This window comes from Lissotriton vulgaris, chromosome 8, assembly GCF_964263255.1.
Source record: "Lissotriton vulgaris chromosome 8, aLisVul1.2, whole genome shotgun sequence".
NCBI classification, from domain to species: Eukaryota; Metazoa; Chordata; class Amphibia; order Caudata; family Salamandridae; genus Lissotriton; species Lissotriton vulgaris.
The window spans coordinates 832,535,834-832,555,955 of NC_141696.1; the positions used below are offsets into that span (position 1 = coordinate 832,535,834).

Genomic DNA, 20,122 nt, shown 5'->3' on the forward strand with positions numbered 1-20,122 from the left:
TCCATCCAACCTTTCATCCATCCATCCTTCATCCATCCAGCCTTTTATTCTTCCATCCATACATCTATCCTTCACCAATCTATCCTTCATCCATCCACCCTTTCATCCTTCCATCCATACATCCATCATTCATCCATCCACCCTTTCATCCATCCATTCACCCTTCATTCATCCACCCATCTTTTTACACATCCATCTATCCATCATTCATCCATCCATCCACCCTTTCATCCATCCATCCTTCATCCGTCCACCCTTTCATTCTTCCATCCATACATCTATCCTTCACCAATCTATCCTTCATCCATCCACCCTTTCATCCATACATCCATCATTCATCCATCCACCCTTTCATTCATCCATTCACTCATCATTCATCCACCCACCTTTTCACACATCCATCCATCATTCATCCATCCACCCTTCCATCCTCCGAACCATACATCCATCCTTCATCCACCCACCCTTTCATCCTCCCATCCATACATCCATCCTCCATCCACCTTTTCATACTCCCATCCATACATCCATCCTTCATCCATCCACCCTTTCTTCTATACATCCATCCACCCACCCTTTCATCCTTCCATCCATCATTCATCCCCCACCTTTTCACACATCCATCCATGCATCATTCATCCATGCAACCTTTTATCCATCCATACATCCATCCACCCTTTCACCCTCCCATCCATACATACATACATCCATCATTCATCCATCCACCCTTTCATCCTCCCATCAATGCATACATCCATCCTTCATCCATCCACCCTTTCATCCTCCCATCCATCCATACATCCATCCTTCATCTATCCACCGTTTCATCCGTACATCCATCATTCATCCATCCACCCTTTCATCCATCCATTCACCCATCATTCATCCACCCATCTTTTTACACATCCATCTATCCATCATTCATCCATCCATCCACCCTTTCATCCATCCATCCTTCATCCGTCCACCCTTTCATTCTTCCATCCATATATCTATCCTTCACCAATCTATCCTTCATCCATCCACCCTTTCATCCATACATCCATCATTCATCCATCCACCCTTTCATTCATCCATCCACCCACCTTTTCACACATCCATCCATCCTTCAGCCTCCCATCCATCCATCAAACCATCATTCATCCACCCACTTTTCTGTGCCTCTCTCATGAGGGGGGGGGGATTAGTATCTCTCTGCGTCGCTGTCCTTCTTTCCCGCTCATGGGAGGGCATCTCTGTGCCTCCCTGCTGGGTGCGGGGGACGTGTAATGGGACCCACAGCTCCAGGTGCACAACATCCATTGAACTCCAAGGGCTAAACTACAGCCACTCCCCCAGCCCCCCCCCCTCCCAGCTCCCCCCAGCTCGTGTATGTGAGCCCGGCTGAAACAGCTTGAGGGACACACACACAGTCACACCCAAGTACTTGACAGGTCTTTAAAAGACCTTTTACTTGTTAATGAGGCGTGAATTAGGCCTCCGCCGTAAACACCCTCCATCAGCCCAATGCCAGGAACTGCACTCTGCAGAATCTGCGACCCCCTTGCCAGGACTCCACGACCCCCCTGGGGGTCGCGCCCCACAGATTGAAGACCGCTGCCATAGAAGTCCATGTTCTGGTGTGAATATGGGCTTCTATTAGAATTCTCAACGGTATATTAACAAGCCCATTATGGCCGCTTTAGCGACAGTTTCCTGCCGCTAAAGCGTCGATAATTTTAACTCCGTCCTTGATAATATAGAGCGGGAATACGACCTGAGGGAAATTAGGAGCACATAAACGTGCTAGTTAGTATAGAGAATACAGTAGTGTCCTCATAAACAGGCCTGCTCACAAAGACAAAAGTGAACTAGCAAAGTCCATAATTTAAATTACTTTTTTGTTCGGCACAGGGACTGGTTATTATTTATTAAGTGATTTGCTCCGAATCACAGGATGTTGAGCCAATGACACCATTACCCGTACCTGGTTCCCTCCAGGTGAACCAGGTTCGAGTTTCAGCACTGTTGAGATAGTATATTAGGGTAGTAGTAGAACAGTGCCCTTTTTGTTACATGATGAAAAATCATCCTGCCCTTCCAGCCATCGCAAGCCCCGTTTATGCAGGAAGTTTGCGACCTGGCTCCGTTTCTGGGTCATTTTTACGCTCCGTCACTGGGTATATAATTGTGGTTATTAATCCAAAAAGCCAGACCGCAGGTGACTCAGTGTCAATGGCTCAACATTTATCATGCTATGTAGTATGCAGTGCAGTCATGGCTGTAATGGCCATAGCAGAGCTGCCTGCTTTGGAGACACCAAAGTCGGCAGCTCTGCTCAGGCCATTACAGCCATGACTGCACTGACTAAAGTGAGTGATGTCAGGTAACGCCCGCAGCTGAGACAGCTGACTGCCGCGGGCTTAAATTTAGTAAAGTAAGTGCCGCCAACAACACTTTCGTTTTTGTTCACACCATGATGGGCTGTGGGGCAAAATAATCAGTGGGGCGATGCCCCAACGTCCACACAAAGGAACCACTCCTGCTCTTTACATTCATTTTTCACTCTCTAAATAATCCAAATCATATTCCCTGCAAAGGTTCATCTTTGCCAATGTCTCTCTGTGTACTCAGGGTAAATATAATTTCCCATCAGCGCACATGCCTTACTTTTTGTATATTCGTAGTAAAAGTCACTGTATGCATACAAATCTGTTACTTTTTGTTTAAAACATGTGGCATTCAAAAGTAACACTGGCATTCGATTGCCAAACAACTTCAGAAAGCGAATGATTGATGCTTTAAAAAATAAAGGATCATAGGAAATTATTTGTCCTAATTGAGAGTTTAAAAATAGCAGCAGTGAGTATCAGCATAATTATTTTCAGCCTACCCAACAAGAACATACTCACAGAGCCCTTTCGTTTGTCAGATTATATTTTACTTTATTCCAACATCATTCAGGTTTATTGTGTTTATTTAAATGAATCAGAGCACCTAACGTCTGATAAGTTACTTTAACTATTCCAAAGTAAATTATATCTTTCAAACAGAAGTTTATGCAGTGGTAACATTTCTTATCAATTAAACTTTATTTTTAATTAAATACCTGAAAAGAAGGCTGGTATTTTGGACAAGAATTCTGTTACCATAATATCATTAGCATGAACTGAAAGTTTAAACTGGTCTTAAACTTAAATCTATGAATATGCTTATTCTACTGTAGGTGTAAAGGATTGCAAAACAAAAATAAATTAGGTTGTAATAAGGGACACTCATAACGTATCTCAATTTAAGAGAAGAGTATGGATAAAGTAAATCTGAAATAACTCTAGGAAATTATTTTTCCATTATATTTGGCATCAAGTAAATCTTCTGCCTTGTGGAAAATTCATTTTAGTACAGATTGTGGAAATGTTCATTTGTCTATGTTTTTTAGCTGTCATTTCATAATCATCACTTTAGGCTATGAAGAATATCGATCAAAGGCACACCCATGAAATATGGGTATGGTGCCCATTTTCCCATCCCTGCTAAGGTACTTGCTCATGCAGTTGGCAGGATTAGTATTATGTGTATTGCCAGGATGGCAGAATACTTGCAAATGATTTGTGAATCCTTCAAACCTATGATTTTGTAAGGCGTTAATTGTAGTTTGAATGGCTACTCACCCCCAAAAAAAACCATGTCTTTGTCCCTAATCTCACATTTACAAAAGCAGAAAATTCAACATGGTGGTGGATTTTCCGCATACACTTTAGTGCACTTTGAACTTCTAAAATGTATCTTGACTTTGTGAGTCACAAATTACTTGTTTGCCCACTTAAATACCATGTAAGCATAAAAATCAAAACTCAAATGTATAATACATGCCTTCAGAGGTATCCTGGCCTCATTTCTCCTTGAAATCTTTGTATTTCGGCAATTAAACCATACTTCCAAATTGTTTTCCTCTATGTAAATATCTGGCTTTCTTTAAAGTAGCTTTTTAAATATACTTCCTCCACATTTTTCCAGTTGACATTACCAAATCATTTCTCACCTACATATATTTCTTTTTCTTTGACGATTGATGACCATCGTCTTTAGTCTGAAACCATTTTCTTTTTTAAAGGTGTATTTCTTGGGACTTACACAAACGAAGCTTCACATGTTCAATTACATTCAAGGGGATTTATCTGTAAACCCCACATCCTGATGTACATAAGCCTTAATGATATAGTAATAAATGTAATGCTTGTGTTTTTCATACTTTTACAGGTGACTACCAAAAATGAGCGATACCTCTCCTTCCCTAACAACAGATCATTTTTTCACAGAGAAGAGGCAATGAAATTTGCAATCAAAGGTAATATGTTCATTTATGACACTTAAAATTTAAGCTCTATGTTTACCTATACCAGGCACATACCAGGCACATACTATTGATGTAATGAAGGTGTGTCACTATGGGCATTAGAGACAATATCTCCCCAGAACAAAGCAGTATAGTTTAAACACACAATTTTCAAATCAGCTTAATCTCAATCACAAAATTCCCAGGTCTCATCACTTTTAAAAACTAACAATTCGAATTCATCTAATTTTAATGAAAATAATATTGTAACTCCTCTATCCAGTCTGTACCACGAACTGCAGGTATGCCTGATGATCCAAGGTTCCACTGGGTCGGGAATTGAAGTCCATCATTTTCACATATGAAGTTTAAGTCATTTGCTTCTAGTTTTATTTACACAATACCAAGAAACGTAGGTGAACAAGCACTTTAAATGTGCCAACAACACTACATAGCATTATGAAGGCATTGTCTAAATATACATGGATCAATAAAACATCAAAAAGAGATAACTCTTAGAAAGAAAAAAAACATTGCAAAGTAAACCGGGGTGCTCTTATTTTTAGGTGGAAGTGAACATTTGATCAGGTAAAATTCCAACACTGACAGTGTTTGATAGCCAATGACTCAACTGGGCTGACCCTATACTACAAATTTTAGGCTGAAGTAGACGGAAGAAAGATGTAAATAACAGCTCAAGTGACTATAGATGACAAATGTGCAGTGAAGTAGTGCATGTTTGGGATATATTGAGAAGCATGCAAACAATTACCAAAGACTGGAAACCCTTTAACAATTAACACAAGACCAGTATGCTCTAAACAAAGGCCGGGGTGTCGACTAGTACGTCTTGTGCCTCAGTTTATATGCCAATTATTCTTCCAGATAATGACACTTTGGTCAGTGACCCTTCATGGTATACCTAGGATGCTGGCATTACAACTTTACAGCTCTGCTATAAGCCCACCTACCACCATAATGGTGCTGATGGAAGGAGCAACCTCGATGATGAAGTATGCCACCTAGAGTGAGTGAAGAGGGGGCATCCTTTTTTGTGTAATATCTTCACTATTCTCAACATCCTATAGACCCCTTGGTACATGTCCAAGTGGAGCCTGGAACGTTTATGCTTTCACCTCAGCACGTTTTCATCAGTGTACACAACAATTATACTAGGCGATCTAAATCTTCATTGTGATGATTTATCCGCGTCCAACCAGCTGTACTTTAGGAAAATATTGGTTTGTTTAACTTTAATTTTTGTCTCCTACCCATAGATAAGGCCATATCCTGGATGTGGTGTGAAGTGACAATGCCATGTGTAAAACAGAACCGCCCTTCGCAGTACCAAGGACCAGCCATTTTATTATTCTATTTCGTTGTTCCATGGAATTGTTGTACATCAGTAGGCGGGCCCGAGTTATCGATGAACTTAGCTGTAATTGGCGTAAATTGGATATATTTGAGCTAGCCATAAACTCTAGTGAGTGCAATTGCTCTGGTGAAGCAGTAAATAAGCTGGATTTGCTATTGAAACAGTATAATGAAAATCTAAGGGCACAGTTGATTTAATGGTGCCGGCTAGGGACACCATAGGTGGCTCAAACACAGACAGCATACATGGTTTAATTAAAAACTAATGTAAACAACAAAAGAGAAAGGGCAAAGTAGAATACTCTCACACCCCTTAGGATAATCAATCAAAAACAACTAAAGAGTATCTTTAACTATAATGTACATAAAGCACAGAAGGAGAAACGGTAAGACAGCCCGTCAACCATCACCCAGTAGTGCCCTACGCAAAAACATTAGCTGTGTCAAAAAAGTTAGTGAATTCCCAGTGAGGGAAAGGAGTCCTCAGGCACCCACACATGGTAGGTAGCCATTTGTCTTCATCGGGTTCCTGTAGTTAGTACGTGTAAAAATACAACAAACCAAAAAGGTGCAGATTGAAATGAGTGTTGACCACTCCTTCGACCAACACTTTTAATAGAGGGGTGATTCAAACCCAATTAAAAATTAATGTGAATGAACGGACAAAAAAGGGTTAAGTAAATTTGAACCCTCTGTCCTAAAAATCGATTAATCGATTAATCAATTAGATTGACATCACTGATAACAGATTTTACAAGCGATTTTAAAATCGAATTTAGGTTAAATCCATCTTGACGAGATTGAGAAAGAAAATGACTCGGAGTTTGTTTGTTCCAAACAGATCCTGAGGTGAAAGTTCGACTTTCCCTGTGTATAGGAAGCAGTTGGAAAACAAGCTGAGTGAGTTTAAATAACGATGAATGTTTTAATGCATGTACCAGAGTCTTCCGGGCATTAAGGCGTGATGTAAATATGGATATACTGATAAGGGCGGGTAATACATCGGGCCCCTAATTAGCTTCTCAAAGGAAAACTGTTGTTTTTAACTTTATTACAAAACGAAGATCGTGGGCAATAAGGTTAAGCCAGGATCTTGCGATATTGGGTAAACTAAATGCTTCCGGATATTGTGTGAAAGCATGTGTGACGCAATACAAAGATCACTTCTACCAAGTTGGTAGCTAGTGGCCCAATTTGAACTTGCCCTTTGTATAATGGACAGGGGCATGTTTTTACGCGGTTGTACACATGGATTTGACTGTGCCACTGGGTGTGTGATGGGTAGTACTGTGTTAAATACCTGTAGTGAGGAAAATTCTAAAATGATTTACTATCTATTTTGTTCTGTTGGTCTCATTTCAGATTCCATATCCCTCATAGAACTGAGGTTGCGCACCTGAGTTTTACCAGTGCAGCGATTACAAGTTGGTAAACGCATATCTATAGTTGATTATCTTCCTCCCAATGTGAGTAGGCTCTTTAGAGTGTGCCCTGCCCCTTTGGGAGAGAATTTACTACTGGTCCTGAGGAATGCTGGGTCGAATAGGACATAAAAGCTGAAACATGTCGACCTATTTTTAGGACACAGGGTTCAAATTTTATTAACCCTTTTTTGTCCGTTCATTCACATTGTTTTTTAATTGGGTTCGAATCACCCCTCTATTAAAAGTGTTGGTCGAGGGAGCGGTCAACACTCATTTCAATCTGCACCTTTTTGGTTTGTTGTATTTTTACACGTACTAACTACAGGAACCCGATGAAGACAAATGGCTACCTACCATGTGTGGGTCCCTGAGGGCTCCTTTTCCTCACTGGGAATTCACTAACTTTTTTGACACAGCTAATGTTTTTGCGTAGGGCACTACTGGGTGATGGTTGACGGGCTGTCTTACCGTTTCTCCTTCTGTGCTTTATGTACATTATAGTTAAAGATACTCTTTAGTTGTTTTTGATTAATTAAAAACTAGCCAGAATGAGATGTAACTGCTGCCAGTCAGAATGGTTGTGGAAGCATGACTGCTCACTAAATGCTATACAATAAGGCTATAAAAATGGCTAAAGCAACTGATTACACATATAGCATTCTACATGTATTAAACCCTATGAAAGCGAAGTTTCAAGTTATCAAGGAGCTAAAAGAACCGTCATGGAATCCTGAAGCAGACTATCCTATGATAGACTGTAGTCAATTTCTGGAGTTCTTTGTACAGAGATTAATGGCTTTTAATGCTCATATATCAAGCAGAGTTTTCTAGGAGTTTCTTCCTGGTAAAAAACATCTCTAGGTGCAAAAGCTACTTATAACAAAACTTCCCAAACTTTTTACAACCAAAACCCACTTTTTATTATGACCCACCGAGCTTTAACGAATAAGAGGGGGGCGACTTTTAATGTAAGTAAATCATCATGTTGTAACGCATTGTTTTTTGTAGTCAGAATATTTTCCATAGAGATGCTCACAAAATTCCCACAGGCATACAGCTTTATAGATAAAACTATGGGGCATATTATCAATGCTGGCGATATGCTATTTTCGCCGTTTTAGCGGATGTTTTTGGCCGCTAAGTGGCGATAGTATAATTAGCAAGCTGTCGCTAACTGATGTTAGCGACAGCTTTGAGGTGATAGCGAGCGGTTTGGGGCCCGCTTTGCATGTTAGCGATAATTATCGATAATGACATGCAAAGTGGGCGTTCCCAACCCGTTAGCGACTGAAAGCAGTCGCTAACGTCGCTAACGCCTATTAGCAAGGCAGGCTTAGCGATCGCAATATTCGCGCTAAGCGCGAATATCGCCAAAAACTAACACCTGCCCAGACCAGTTTTTAGCCATGTTATCCAATGGGAGGTGGATAACATGGCTAAGAACATTTAGTCGCTAATGCGTGAATATCGCTTTATTCTCAGGGATATTCACGCTATCGCCGTAAAAATTATTGCTTTGGAGATAAACGTAGCTAATAGCACGTTATCTCAGTGATAATTTCCGGCGATGCTTAGCGATAAAAAAATCGTTGCTCAGCCTAGTTAGCAATAAATATCGCTAATCGTTGGTAATATGCCCCTACATTCCACACAAATGACAATGTGTGGAAAGCGGGTTTTAATATTCACCCAGTAAAGTTTCTAGATTTGGTCTGATCATACTAAAATCTTTGAGCCTCATTTATTAGCTACAGACTCATCGACATTGATGCGTCAGTTTCTCTGCGCCCTCCTTGTGACACGATGGATGTGTTATATTTAATATACGGCACTCCATGACACAAGGAAAGACAGCTGCGTCAGAAATTCTGCGGTACAAAAGGGGGTGGTGATGGACGGAGCATCTGAATCAATCAAACACTCACACCCAGTCAAAAGATCATGGTTTAATCCATCACCGTTCTTTAGCCCACTCTGCCACCCCAGTTCAGACATGGCTATATGCAAATCAGTCTGACCCTGTGCCTCATGGGAACAGTCCAGCCCGAACTGCCAAGCCATGTCTGGACTGGAAACAAGCTTCTGAGGACCGGTTTCTGGCATTCCAGCCGCCTTGAGCCCGGCTTGCTTGAATCCAGTGGCAAAGTGAGCAAGGGACTCACGTTTGAGCATACCCTGCCACACTTATGGCGGCCAAAAGCGGTACAAAAGGGGGTGGTGATGGACGGAGCATTTGAATCAATCAAACACTCACACCCAGTCTCAAGATCTTGGTTTAATCCATCACCGTTCTTTAGCCCACTCTGCCACCCCAGTTCAGAAGCGGGGTTTAATCATCACCAAGGAAAGTTTCTTGATTTGGTCTGATCTTACTAAAATCTTTGAGCCTCATTTATTAGCTACAGACTCATCGGCATTGATGCGTCAGTTTCTCTGCGCCCTCCATGTGACACGATGGATGTGTTATATTTAATATACGGCACTCCATGACACAAGGAAAGACAGCTGCGTCAGAAATTCTGACGTATCTGTTAGAACAACACCCACGCATTGCTGGAGTAGCGTTGTTAGAAAGATGCAACTCCACCAATGCATTGGATAGGCCTGTGCCTATAGCACTACATCACCCTTACTCTTGCCATGATGCAGGCATAGGGATTTGACACATTGGTGTCCAACAAGTAGCGCAGTGAAATCTCATGGATTTCACTGCACCTCTTCTACAAGGCTTACTTGCGGGGGAATTTCCACCCTGCATATGTTATACCTGACACAGGTATAATGTGGTGCAGGGCTTTACAATGTGACACATTTGCCTAGATGCATCCCTTTGTAAATAGGGCGCCACGGGGTGCATATTTTACACCGCTGTTGCGTCAAAAAAGTGACGCAACGCCAGCACAAAAGGTGACACAGGGGCTCATAAATAAGCCCCTTTGTTGCGAACACACAATGTACAAATTTTTTTTATTTTATTTTGCTTTCTAACTACTGAATAGCTACAGTTCATATACAGGTATTCACGTATCGATGTGTTTTCAGAAAAAATAACACTATTTAGCTTTTCTTCCACACTCCATGTACCTTAGCAGGATTGTCACATAATTTACTTTACTTTTTTTTCTCCGTGTGAAAAAATAAGCAGCAGAAAACATAGCCTAACATTTGACCTCTTTCTTTGAAGCGCAGCAAATGTGACAAATAAATACAGAATATAAAAAGGCATCTTTATTTATTGCCATGACTTTGGCTACCCATTAAAAAATTGACATGCGACCCACTGGGAAACACTAACTTAAAAGAGTGAGAACTTCCTGGCACTCATCAAGGGCAGCACGGCTTTCTGCTCAGGAGCTGAATCTTGGACTGATGCAGGATCAGGCCCAGACATTGTTAAAGTCACCCCCTCCCCCCCCCCGGATTATAGGTGTTCGGTTCAGAACAGAGTGGGAAAAAGAGGTGGCGGACTGGCCATCATCTATCACAACTCAGTGAGAGGGAATTTTCAACCAGCTGCTATAGATCTAGGAGAAGCACTTGCTCTTAATTTCAACCTGTCGGATCACCAAACCCTCAGAGGATGCCTACTTTACAAACCCCCAGGGGCTAAGGCCCCATTTTTAGCTGTACTAGGCAGTCTGCTAGAAGAAGCAGTATGCGCCAAGACTTTTACAGTTTTAGGAGACTTTAACTTTCATTTGGACAGCACATCTGACACGGATACGCGTGAACTTTTGGAATTGCTGGAAGGGGTCGAGTTAAGGCAATTGGTGACTGGATCTACACACAAAGCGGGGCATACCCTTGACGGTGTTTTTTCAAACCATCCCAATCTAGTGGTATCGGCTATATGCCCGGTTCCCTGGTCAGATCATGCCGCAGTGTATTTTAACATCACCCTGGCCCCCGCCCCTAGACTTAACAAGTTGAGGAATCCAGCTAGGACAATTAGGAAATGGAAAAACCTAGAAGGCACGACCCTCAATGACCTATTAAGATCCTCGATGGTGCCCTTTCCAGGAGACGTAGAGGAGGCAGCAACTGCATACACTAATTGGGTAGATAATGCATGTGTGCGATTGGTACCCCAAAAACTTACCACTCCACCCGCTCAAGACAAACAGCCCTGTGGTTTTCAGAGGAGAGCAGGGATCATAAAGTCCTTTGTAAGAAACTGGAAAGAAATTGGCGGAAAAATTATCATGAGGATGATAAAAAAATACTCAAATTGTAGCTGGCAGCTTATAAAGAGAGGATTGGAAAGGCAAAACGTGCCTATTTTACCAAGTGCATTAAGGATGCAAGCAATTCTCCTAAAGAACTCTTCCATACAGTGTCCTTGTTGGCAGCTCCCAAACCGGTGGAGGTACCCCTAGTCGGGATCTATGTGAGAATTTGGCCAAATTCTGTCAGAACAAGGTGGAGATGATTTTCTACTCCCTGGATGATCAAGTAAAGATCATCCCCCCGGAAACCAACTTAGGGAACATAGAGCTCAATGGGCAAGAAAACAGGCTCATTAACTTTGTCCCGATCTGTGAGGTGGAGGTTAGGCGTCGACTCCAGAAGCTAAAATCGGGCTCTCCCCGTGACCCTTGCCCAGCCACGATAGCAAAATACGCTGCTTCTCCAATAGCCTCTGTGCTCACCCCACTATTCAATAACATGTTGGAAAAGGGGGAGTTTCCCTCCCGCTGGAAACAGGCATCCATCCTGCCCCTCTAACTTGGATGTGGCTGATTTGAACAACTATCGGCCCATCGCCAGACTTTTGCTCCCGGCCAAGATCATAGAGGGCATATTGAACACTCAGCTGAGCACTTTCTTGGGTGCGGGGCAACATCTTGATCCCTCACAGCACGGATTTCGGGAGGGGCACAGTACAGAATCGGCCTTAATCAAGTCGGCAGAAGATATTAGATCAGTGATGGATGCAGGAGGCAGAGCCGCCCTGATCCTGCTGGATTTGTCCGCGGCCTTTGATACGGTCCACCACGTACTATTGGTGGATCAGTTGAAGGCCTGTGGGGTTCAGGGGAAAGCCCTTAAGATTCTGCAGGCTTTCCTCTCCAACAGGACTCAGGTGGTGGCTCTGGGAGATTTCGAATCGGACCCGTTTGTGCTCCCCTGTGGGATACCTCGGGGCTCATCCCTGAGTCCGACCCTTTTTAATGTATATGTCTCCACGTTGGCCCCAGTCATCAGATCCTTCGGTTTTAATTTAACATCTTATGCAGACGACACGCAGATCGTGGTGTCGCTGCTACCGGGGGGGGGGTGGAAGGCACCGCAAACAGGTTTAAGGACTGCATGAGAGCGGTCAGTAGCTGGATGGCAGGGAACTGCCTTAAGCTGAACTCTTCAAAGACCGAAGTTCTCCTCTTTGGGGCCAGAGAAAATTTCTGGTCTCCAAGATGGTGGCCAGAGGAAATGGATCCCCCCCCTCCCCAGTTGCTAAGGTGAAAAACCTGGGGATCCTGATGGAGGAGACACTGTACTCAAGTAAACGCCTTGTCCTCAGCAACTCACTATGTCCTGAAAACAGTACACAAAGTTTTGCCCTTCCTCCCGGATGAGCACAGGAAGACAGTGGTGACGGGACTAATAATGTCTCGGTTGGATTACTGTAACAGCCTGCTGCTTAATGCTCAACATGGGCTGCTTAACAAACTGCAAACCCTGCAAAATGCAGCAGCCCGCCTGATTACGGGTACACCCAAATTTTCCCCATTCGCCCAGGATCTGGTGAAACTACATTGGCTACCGGTGCGCAAAAGAATTACATTTAAAGCTTTGTGCATAGTCTGTAAGGCGCTCAAAGGAATAGGCCCCCACTGTATGACCCAGCTCTTCCAATGGAGCAAACCAGCAAGAGCCCTCAGGTCAGCCGATCAGGGGCTGATTGTGGTTCCTAGAGTCAGGAAAGCCCGCTGGGGGGGGGGTAGAAGTTTCTGCCTGGGAGCAGCAAAAGCCTGGAACGCCTTGCCAGTGGTCCTCAGACTGGCCTCAGATTTAATGTCCTTCAGGAGGGCCCTGAAAACATGGCTTTTTAAACAGTAAAACTTTCCGGCCAAGTTGTAGGGAGTGGTCAATCAGCGCCAGGACACCGGCTGGTAACAGTGCGCTTTACAAATGTGAAAAATAAATAAAATAAATCCATTGTTGCCCACTGGGCTCCGCAGAGTCTTTCCGCTGCTCTGCCATTTTAAACTTTTCTTTGACTACAGATCTGGTGCCTACTGAATTACAAAAGACTAGAATCTTACCTCTAATACAAAAAACGTACTCTAGAAAGTGACCTCTTGGAAAATTACAGGACCTTGTCTAACACCTTTTTTGCTCAGGCACAATAGTTTGCAGTATTTAATCTCCAATAATTTTTTAATGTGAGTTGCTGGACCTCTCCATTCAGACCAGGTTGGCTTTCGAGCAGACGATAGCACGTAAAGTGTAATAACATCAGTGTTAGACAATCAGATATCTCAATGGCCCTCAGTGGTAGAGCACTTACGTGCTTCCAGACCTAAAACTCCTATTATACACGGGACCAGAGGAGCCAGAGTTTTGACTGCGATATTTACAGGTAGATTCATCAATGTCCCGATTTGCGAGTCCTCAATAGCGATTATTAAGGAATCGCTATTAAGGACTTGCAAATCGGGATTCATGTAGGAATCGCGAAAAAAATTGCGATTCCTACAGCCTCCTTATTTACGATTAGCAAATTGCTAATCGCAAATAAGGAATGACTCCACATTCATTCCTATGGGCCTAAAGGCCCGTAGGAATGAATGTGGAGTCATTCCTTATTTGCGATTAGCAATTTGCTAATCGCAAATAAGGATGCGATTTCAAGGGTGCCAGGGGTGTCTAAAGGACACCCTGTAGCACCCCTGAAATGTAATCTACATTGGAGTTGCGCACACACATGTCCAAAGGACATGTGTGTGTATAACATGCAACTTAGAAAAATGCATTTACATGCATTTTTCTAAGTTTTCGCTATTTACCACAAGGTTTGACCTCGCGGTAAATAGCGGCCCAAAATTGAGATTTCGCAATTTTAAAATGGTTCATGAATTGCATTTAAAGAATTCCGTAAAATGCAATTCCTCGCAATGTGTGAATTCTTAAATAGCGATTTTTGCATTTGGGATGATGAATCCCAAATGCAAAAATTGCACTCGCAAAGGGCCAGATTCTCCGAATCTGGCCCTTGGCGAGCGCATTTTAGCTTGATGAATCTGGCTGTATATCTGTAACCGGTAAATTTGCTCCATTATTTTGCGGACAACATGCAAATCCCATTCATGGTGGAGAGTTACCCTACTATCAGCCTGATTCATCAACGGGCCGTTTTGCGAGCCCCTAATAGCGAATCATAGCGATTCGCTATTAAGGACTCGCAAAACGGTAATCATGTAGGAATCGCATAATAAATTGCGATTCCTACTGATTCCTTATTTGCGATTAGCAAATTGCTAATCGCAAATAAGGAATAACTCGCCCTTCATTCCTATGGGCCAAAAGGCCCATAGGAATGAATGGGGAGTATTCCTTATTTGCGATTAGCAATTAGCTAATCGCAAATAAGATTGCGATTTGAAGGGTGCCGGGGTGTCCACAGGACACCCTGTAGCACCCCTCAAATGAAATTTCACACAGGTGTTGCACACACACATGTCCAAAGGACATGTGTGTGTGTAACATGCAACTCAGAAAAATGCATTTAAATGCATTTTTCTGAGTTTTCGCACTTTACCGCGAGGTCTGACCTCGCGGTAAATTGCGGCAAGAAATTGCGAATTCGCAAATTTAAATTGGATGTTGAATTGCATTTAAGGAATCTCTAATAGAGATTCCTTAAATGTAATTCCTCGCACATTTACGACATCGCAATTAGCGATTTTTGCATTTGGGATGCTGAATCCCAAATGCAAAAATCGCTCTCGCAAAGGGCCGGATTCTCAGAATCTGGCCCTTTGCGAGCGCAAAAAAGCTTGATGAATCAGGCGGTTAGAGACCACAAAACTTCAAAAGTATCATGTGTAAAAGGCTGTATGTTACAAAATCACTTGAAGTTAAATTGGGAAAATAAACAATTGTCCATTTTGCTGGTTATCAATCCAAATTATGCATTCTGGCCTCCGTCACTGTGTTGAAAACCTTGCTTAGCTCACATCATAACGAGCCTTGGGTTCAGATTGTAGTCAAGCCTGATTATAGAAGACCAAATTAAAGTCGCAGAAATAAACCTGCCTCTTGGGGCTTTGAAAAAAACGATTTGTCTCTTTAACTTTCAGCTGAAACTTCAAATCATAAATGCGTTTGTGTCCGCTAGGCTGTCCTACTATAAATCCACATTCTTGGGTTTGACTGCTGAAAATCCTTATCCAAATTGGAGCAGCAATACAGATTCTGAATATCAAGAAATGGAAAACTACCACCCCAGCGTTAATTAGGCTAAACTGGCTTCCAGTTCGAGAAAGGATAATGTTTAGATCCTTATGTCTGGTACACTGCATGATAAGAGGCCAAGTCAGTTGTCAAAAGAATTCCCACTTTATGTGCCCAGATGCTGCTTGAGATCAGAGAATGCACATTTGGTTAATATGGCCAGTTTTCGACGCAAAACTCTGGGTGGCAAAGCGTTTTCTATGGCACAGCAAACAGAGCCTGTGCTTTTTGAAATTCAGGAAGTATTGAACATTTGGCAATTCCCTGTTTGCCCTGCAATAGTGTCTATTTTGATATTGTCTTATTTGTCACTGAGTCATGAATAAATATTAGTGCTGAGATACCTACAGATGTATGCATGCGCTTTATATATTTAAAAAAATAAAATTAATGTCCAGCTGTATATCTTACTATCACCTCTTATGCATTGTTCATGCCATGCCATAGGGCACTAGGGATTATGTATATCTTTTAGCATTGGAAAGCACATCTAACTCATTTGGTGGTGTAACAGTAATTCATGAAAGTGTTTATAAAATGTTTTTAAATTGAAAGGAACCTTTTAAATGAAAAAAACACACTTCTAATGGTAATCTCCTTGGCCTACTTCTTTATCTCAAATGAGATTTTCATTTTTTCAAAATATGTGGATGTATGCATAATTTGACTATAATTAAATGTAAATTTTCCATTTCTAGGTGACAATGACAGTGACGTAGGCTCACAATATGATTCTGTAAGAAGAAATAAAACTGCGCATTTAAGGCCATTTCGTGGAAAATACCAGAGGCAACAGCAATCAGAGATGGAGTTGAAACAAGAAAGAACTCCTTTATATAACTCTGCCTGCCAAAGGAGAAATTTGGATCATCAAAATCAGGGCCCCAGATCAGGGCACCAAGCCTTAAGGCCTAAAAAATGGATTGACACTCTGGAGGAGGAAGACATACAGCCATTTGAGTCTGATGAAGGTGATGATGAAGAAACAGCCAGAGGAAATTGATTTGTAGGGATTGAAGAGGACGTCGTTTGAAAGATGGATCGTGCTAGTTGCAGTTCTCTTTGCCAGGGAAAAAAGGGTTTTCCCAGATGACAGAATTCCATTATGGCACATCTGAGACCCTTGTACTTTTCCAAACCAAATGTTTTTTAAATACTATGAGAAGAGTCACCTTAAAGAAATATATTTTATAGTAAGTTTTGATAGCTGTCATTTTGAATTTTACCAAAAAGCTATTTCGTGTTATTTTTCTTGTTGACAGGTGACTTAACATAAATTTCTACCTATTTTAACATTATATTCTTAAGAATTAAATAGCCACCAGTAATTTATTTTTGAGAGGAGTTTCTTGAAACACTGAGTTGCATACATTGAGAGAACTGTTTACAGAATATTAACTTGAGGGACCATTTCTTTCAGAGCCTTGCACAGTATTGCAATAAAGTACCTAATTCAACTCTCATTCTGCAGTTTTTTGCGAACATTCTACAATGAAGAACTGAAATAAAAGTGGTAAACAACCCTAATAGCAACTTTGAACTTATCAATGGATATATGTCTCGATACAGTTCTAAATTTAAACAGAACCGGATTTCGTAATATTTGAAGTTAAGAAGCAGGAGGCAAGCAGAGTACAATTGTATTGATGTTGCTCTGCATTTGAAGTCTGCCTGACGTCACGATTTATCATTGACGAGCTAGATCATTAATATGTAATAGCTTGCTGGTACAGTTTGAAATCACGGGTTGACTCTTAAAAGAGAGTTACAGGTACCAAAAACCCTCTAGGAATGGCTTGTTAATATCAGCACACTCATGTTGCCGTGCTCTCCCACTTCTAATGAGTACAGATCACTTAGTACTGAAATAAGAATTTAGTTAAGTCACATTTGGCATTTTATAATGTTTCATTGAAGAATGAAACTGGGCCCAAAATTCCCACTTGCTCTCAGCAAGCAATAACAATAAAAAGTATTGTGATGCCATCTGCTCACTCAAGTAAAAAACAATCATGCATAGCTAAATATACTAGGAATAGTGTCACCTCCTCCAACTGCTAGAAGGACACAGGCACTGGGGCTGAGGAGGTAGGCCAACAGTATTGAGCGTTCTGTCTGTGGGAAAGGAACAAAGCTGGGTGGGTTAGTACTAGCGTTAGTTGTCCCTATGATGGTCCAGAAACCAGCAAGATAGTTGCCTTCACTACCCCCAGTCTGGAAAGTTCAGGGCAATGATGTGATGTGATGTGGTATTTGTATAGCTTGAAAGTAGCCAAAAGATAGCAAAGTTCTGTGCAGGGTCCAATGTACAGTCATGAAGTGATTAGAGATGTAACTGGTTTCTTAAAGTGTAATGCAAGCTGTTAATTCATCATGTTGTAGTGTTAATCATTTTCCTGGGAGTCTTTATCCCAAAATCCCCCCACTCAGTTTTGAGCCCTTTTTGGATGCTTGTGACAGTTTGCACTTCATATACCTTATTAACCTTTTCTCACAGCTTTTGCATTTTTTGCAGTGGTACTGCATTTGTCCTATTTTTCCAGTGTAAACCTGCTTGCAATTTATGGTGGAAACAGGTGTGAAATCTATAAGTAAGACTGGAAGACTGAAAGCTAGAAAAAAATTGTAAATTCAGAAAGGGCTGATTTGTGAAGATTGCTTAAAGTTTTCTAAAGTTAAGTAATCTTTTAAATAACAAATAATGAAATGAGGAGCATAAAAATACAATTAGAGACAACGTTTTCATTTGTAATTTCCTGCCCTGATGGCTGATATACAAAAGTAACACCATTATGAAACACTTCTGGTTGCAAGGATAAATAGGCGTCGATTCCGATCCGGTAAAAAAAATCCCACGTACGATTCGTATTCGTAGCCGAATCCGGACGAATTGTAAAAAACCATCCGACCTGCGTAGTAAGATCCTTTTGCACCTATTCCCGTACGAATATCAGCCATCCGTACGTACAACACTCGAAGCCCCCGTACGACTCTGCGTCGGAAATCAAACCGTATGATTTGTAAACCTGCCGTACAATCACACAAGTACGATCCGGTTGGGGAACCCTGTACGAGATTCGTACGGGTCAAATTAGTCTCGCATGAAGGTGGATTCGTACGGGATCCCATGCCTCACAGCAAGCGCAATCAATACATACCACATGTGTACCCCTCGCGCAAGCCTACACGACCGCGACCCCCCCCAACGGCCCGTACTGGATCGCACGCATATGTACCGCACGCACCCCCACCAACAAGCGTACCCGAGCCCCCCACCCGCCAACGGCCCATACAACTCGATCGCACGCACAAGTACCGCACGCACACACCCCCAACAAGCGTACGCGAGCCCCCCCCCGACCCGCCAACGGCCCGTACAACTCGATCGCACGGCCAAGTACCGCACGCACACCCACCCAACAAGCGTACGCGAGCCCCCTACCCGCCAACGGCCCGTACAACTTGATTGCACGCCCAAGTACCGCACGCACACCCCCCCAACAAGCGTACGCGAGCCCCCCGACCCGCCAACGGCCCGTACAACTCGATCGCACGGCCAAGTACCGCACGCACACCCCCCCAAAAAGCGTACCCGAGCCCCCCCCGACCTGCCAACGGCCCTTACAACTCGATCGCACGGCCAAGTACCACACGCACAACCCCCACCAAGCGTACCCGAGCACCCCACCCGCCAACGGCCCTTCCAATCGATCGCACGCCCAAGTACCGCACGCACACCCCCCCAACAAGCGTACGCGAGCCACCCCGACCCGCCAACAGCCCGTACAACTTGATCGCACGCCCAAGTACCACACGCACACCCCCCCAACAAGCGTACGCGAGCCCCCCGACTCGCCAACGGCCCGTACAACTCGATCGCATGGCCAAGTACCGCACGCACACCCCCCCAACAAGCGTACCCGAACCCCCTGACCCGCCAACAGCCCGTACAACTCGATCGCACGGCCAAGTACCACACGCACACCCCCCCAACAAGCGTACCCGAGCCCCCCACCCGCCAACGGCCCTTCCAATCGATCGCACGCCCAAGTACCGCACGCACACCCCCCCAACAAGCATACGCGAGCCCCCCCGACCCGCCAACGGCCCGTACAACTCGATCGCACGGCCAAGTACCGCACGCACACCACCCCAACAAGCGTACGCGAGCCCCCCCACCCGCCAACGGCCCATACAACTTGATCGCACGCCCAAGTACCGCACGCACACCCCCCCAACAAGCGTACGCGAGCCCCCCCGACCCGCCAACGGCCCGTACAACTCGATTGCACGGCCAAGTACACAAGCACAACCCCACAACAAGCGTACCCGAGCCCCCGACCCGCCAACAGCCCGTACAACTCGATCGCACGGCCAAGTACCGCAGGCACACCCCCCCAACAAGCATACCCGAGCCCCCGACCTGCCAACTGCCCGTACAACCCGAGCCCCCGACCCGCCAACAGCCCGTACAACTCGATCGCATGGCCAAGTACCGCACGCACACCCCCCCAACAAGCGTACCCGAGCCCCCGACCTGCCAACTGCCCAT

The 20,122-nt window shown here is 43.5% G+C and overlaps 1 protein-coding gene across 1 annotated transcript in view; it reads left to right on the forward strand.

Moving 5' to 3' along the window:
* SLC9A4 (solute carrier family 9 member A4) overlaps positions 1-17,099 on the forward strand; it is a 669,359-nt gene extending 652,260 nt beyond the window's left edge. The window contains exons 11-12 of the mRNA XM_086934738.1: positions 4,240-4,327; positions 16,269-17,099. Coding sequence (XP_086790864.1) covers positions 4,240-4,327; positions 16,269-16,573 — 393 coding nt within the window. The 3' untranslated portion in view covers positions 16,574-17,099. The remainder of the gene's footprint in view (positions 1-4,239; positions 4,328-16,268) is intronic.
* The last annotated feature ends 3,023 nt before the right edge of the window (positions 17,100-20,122 follow it).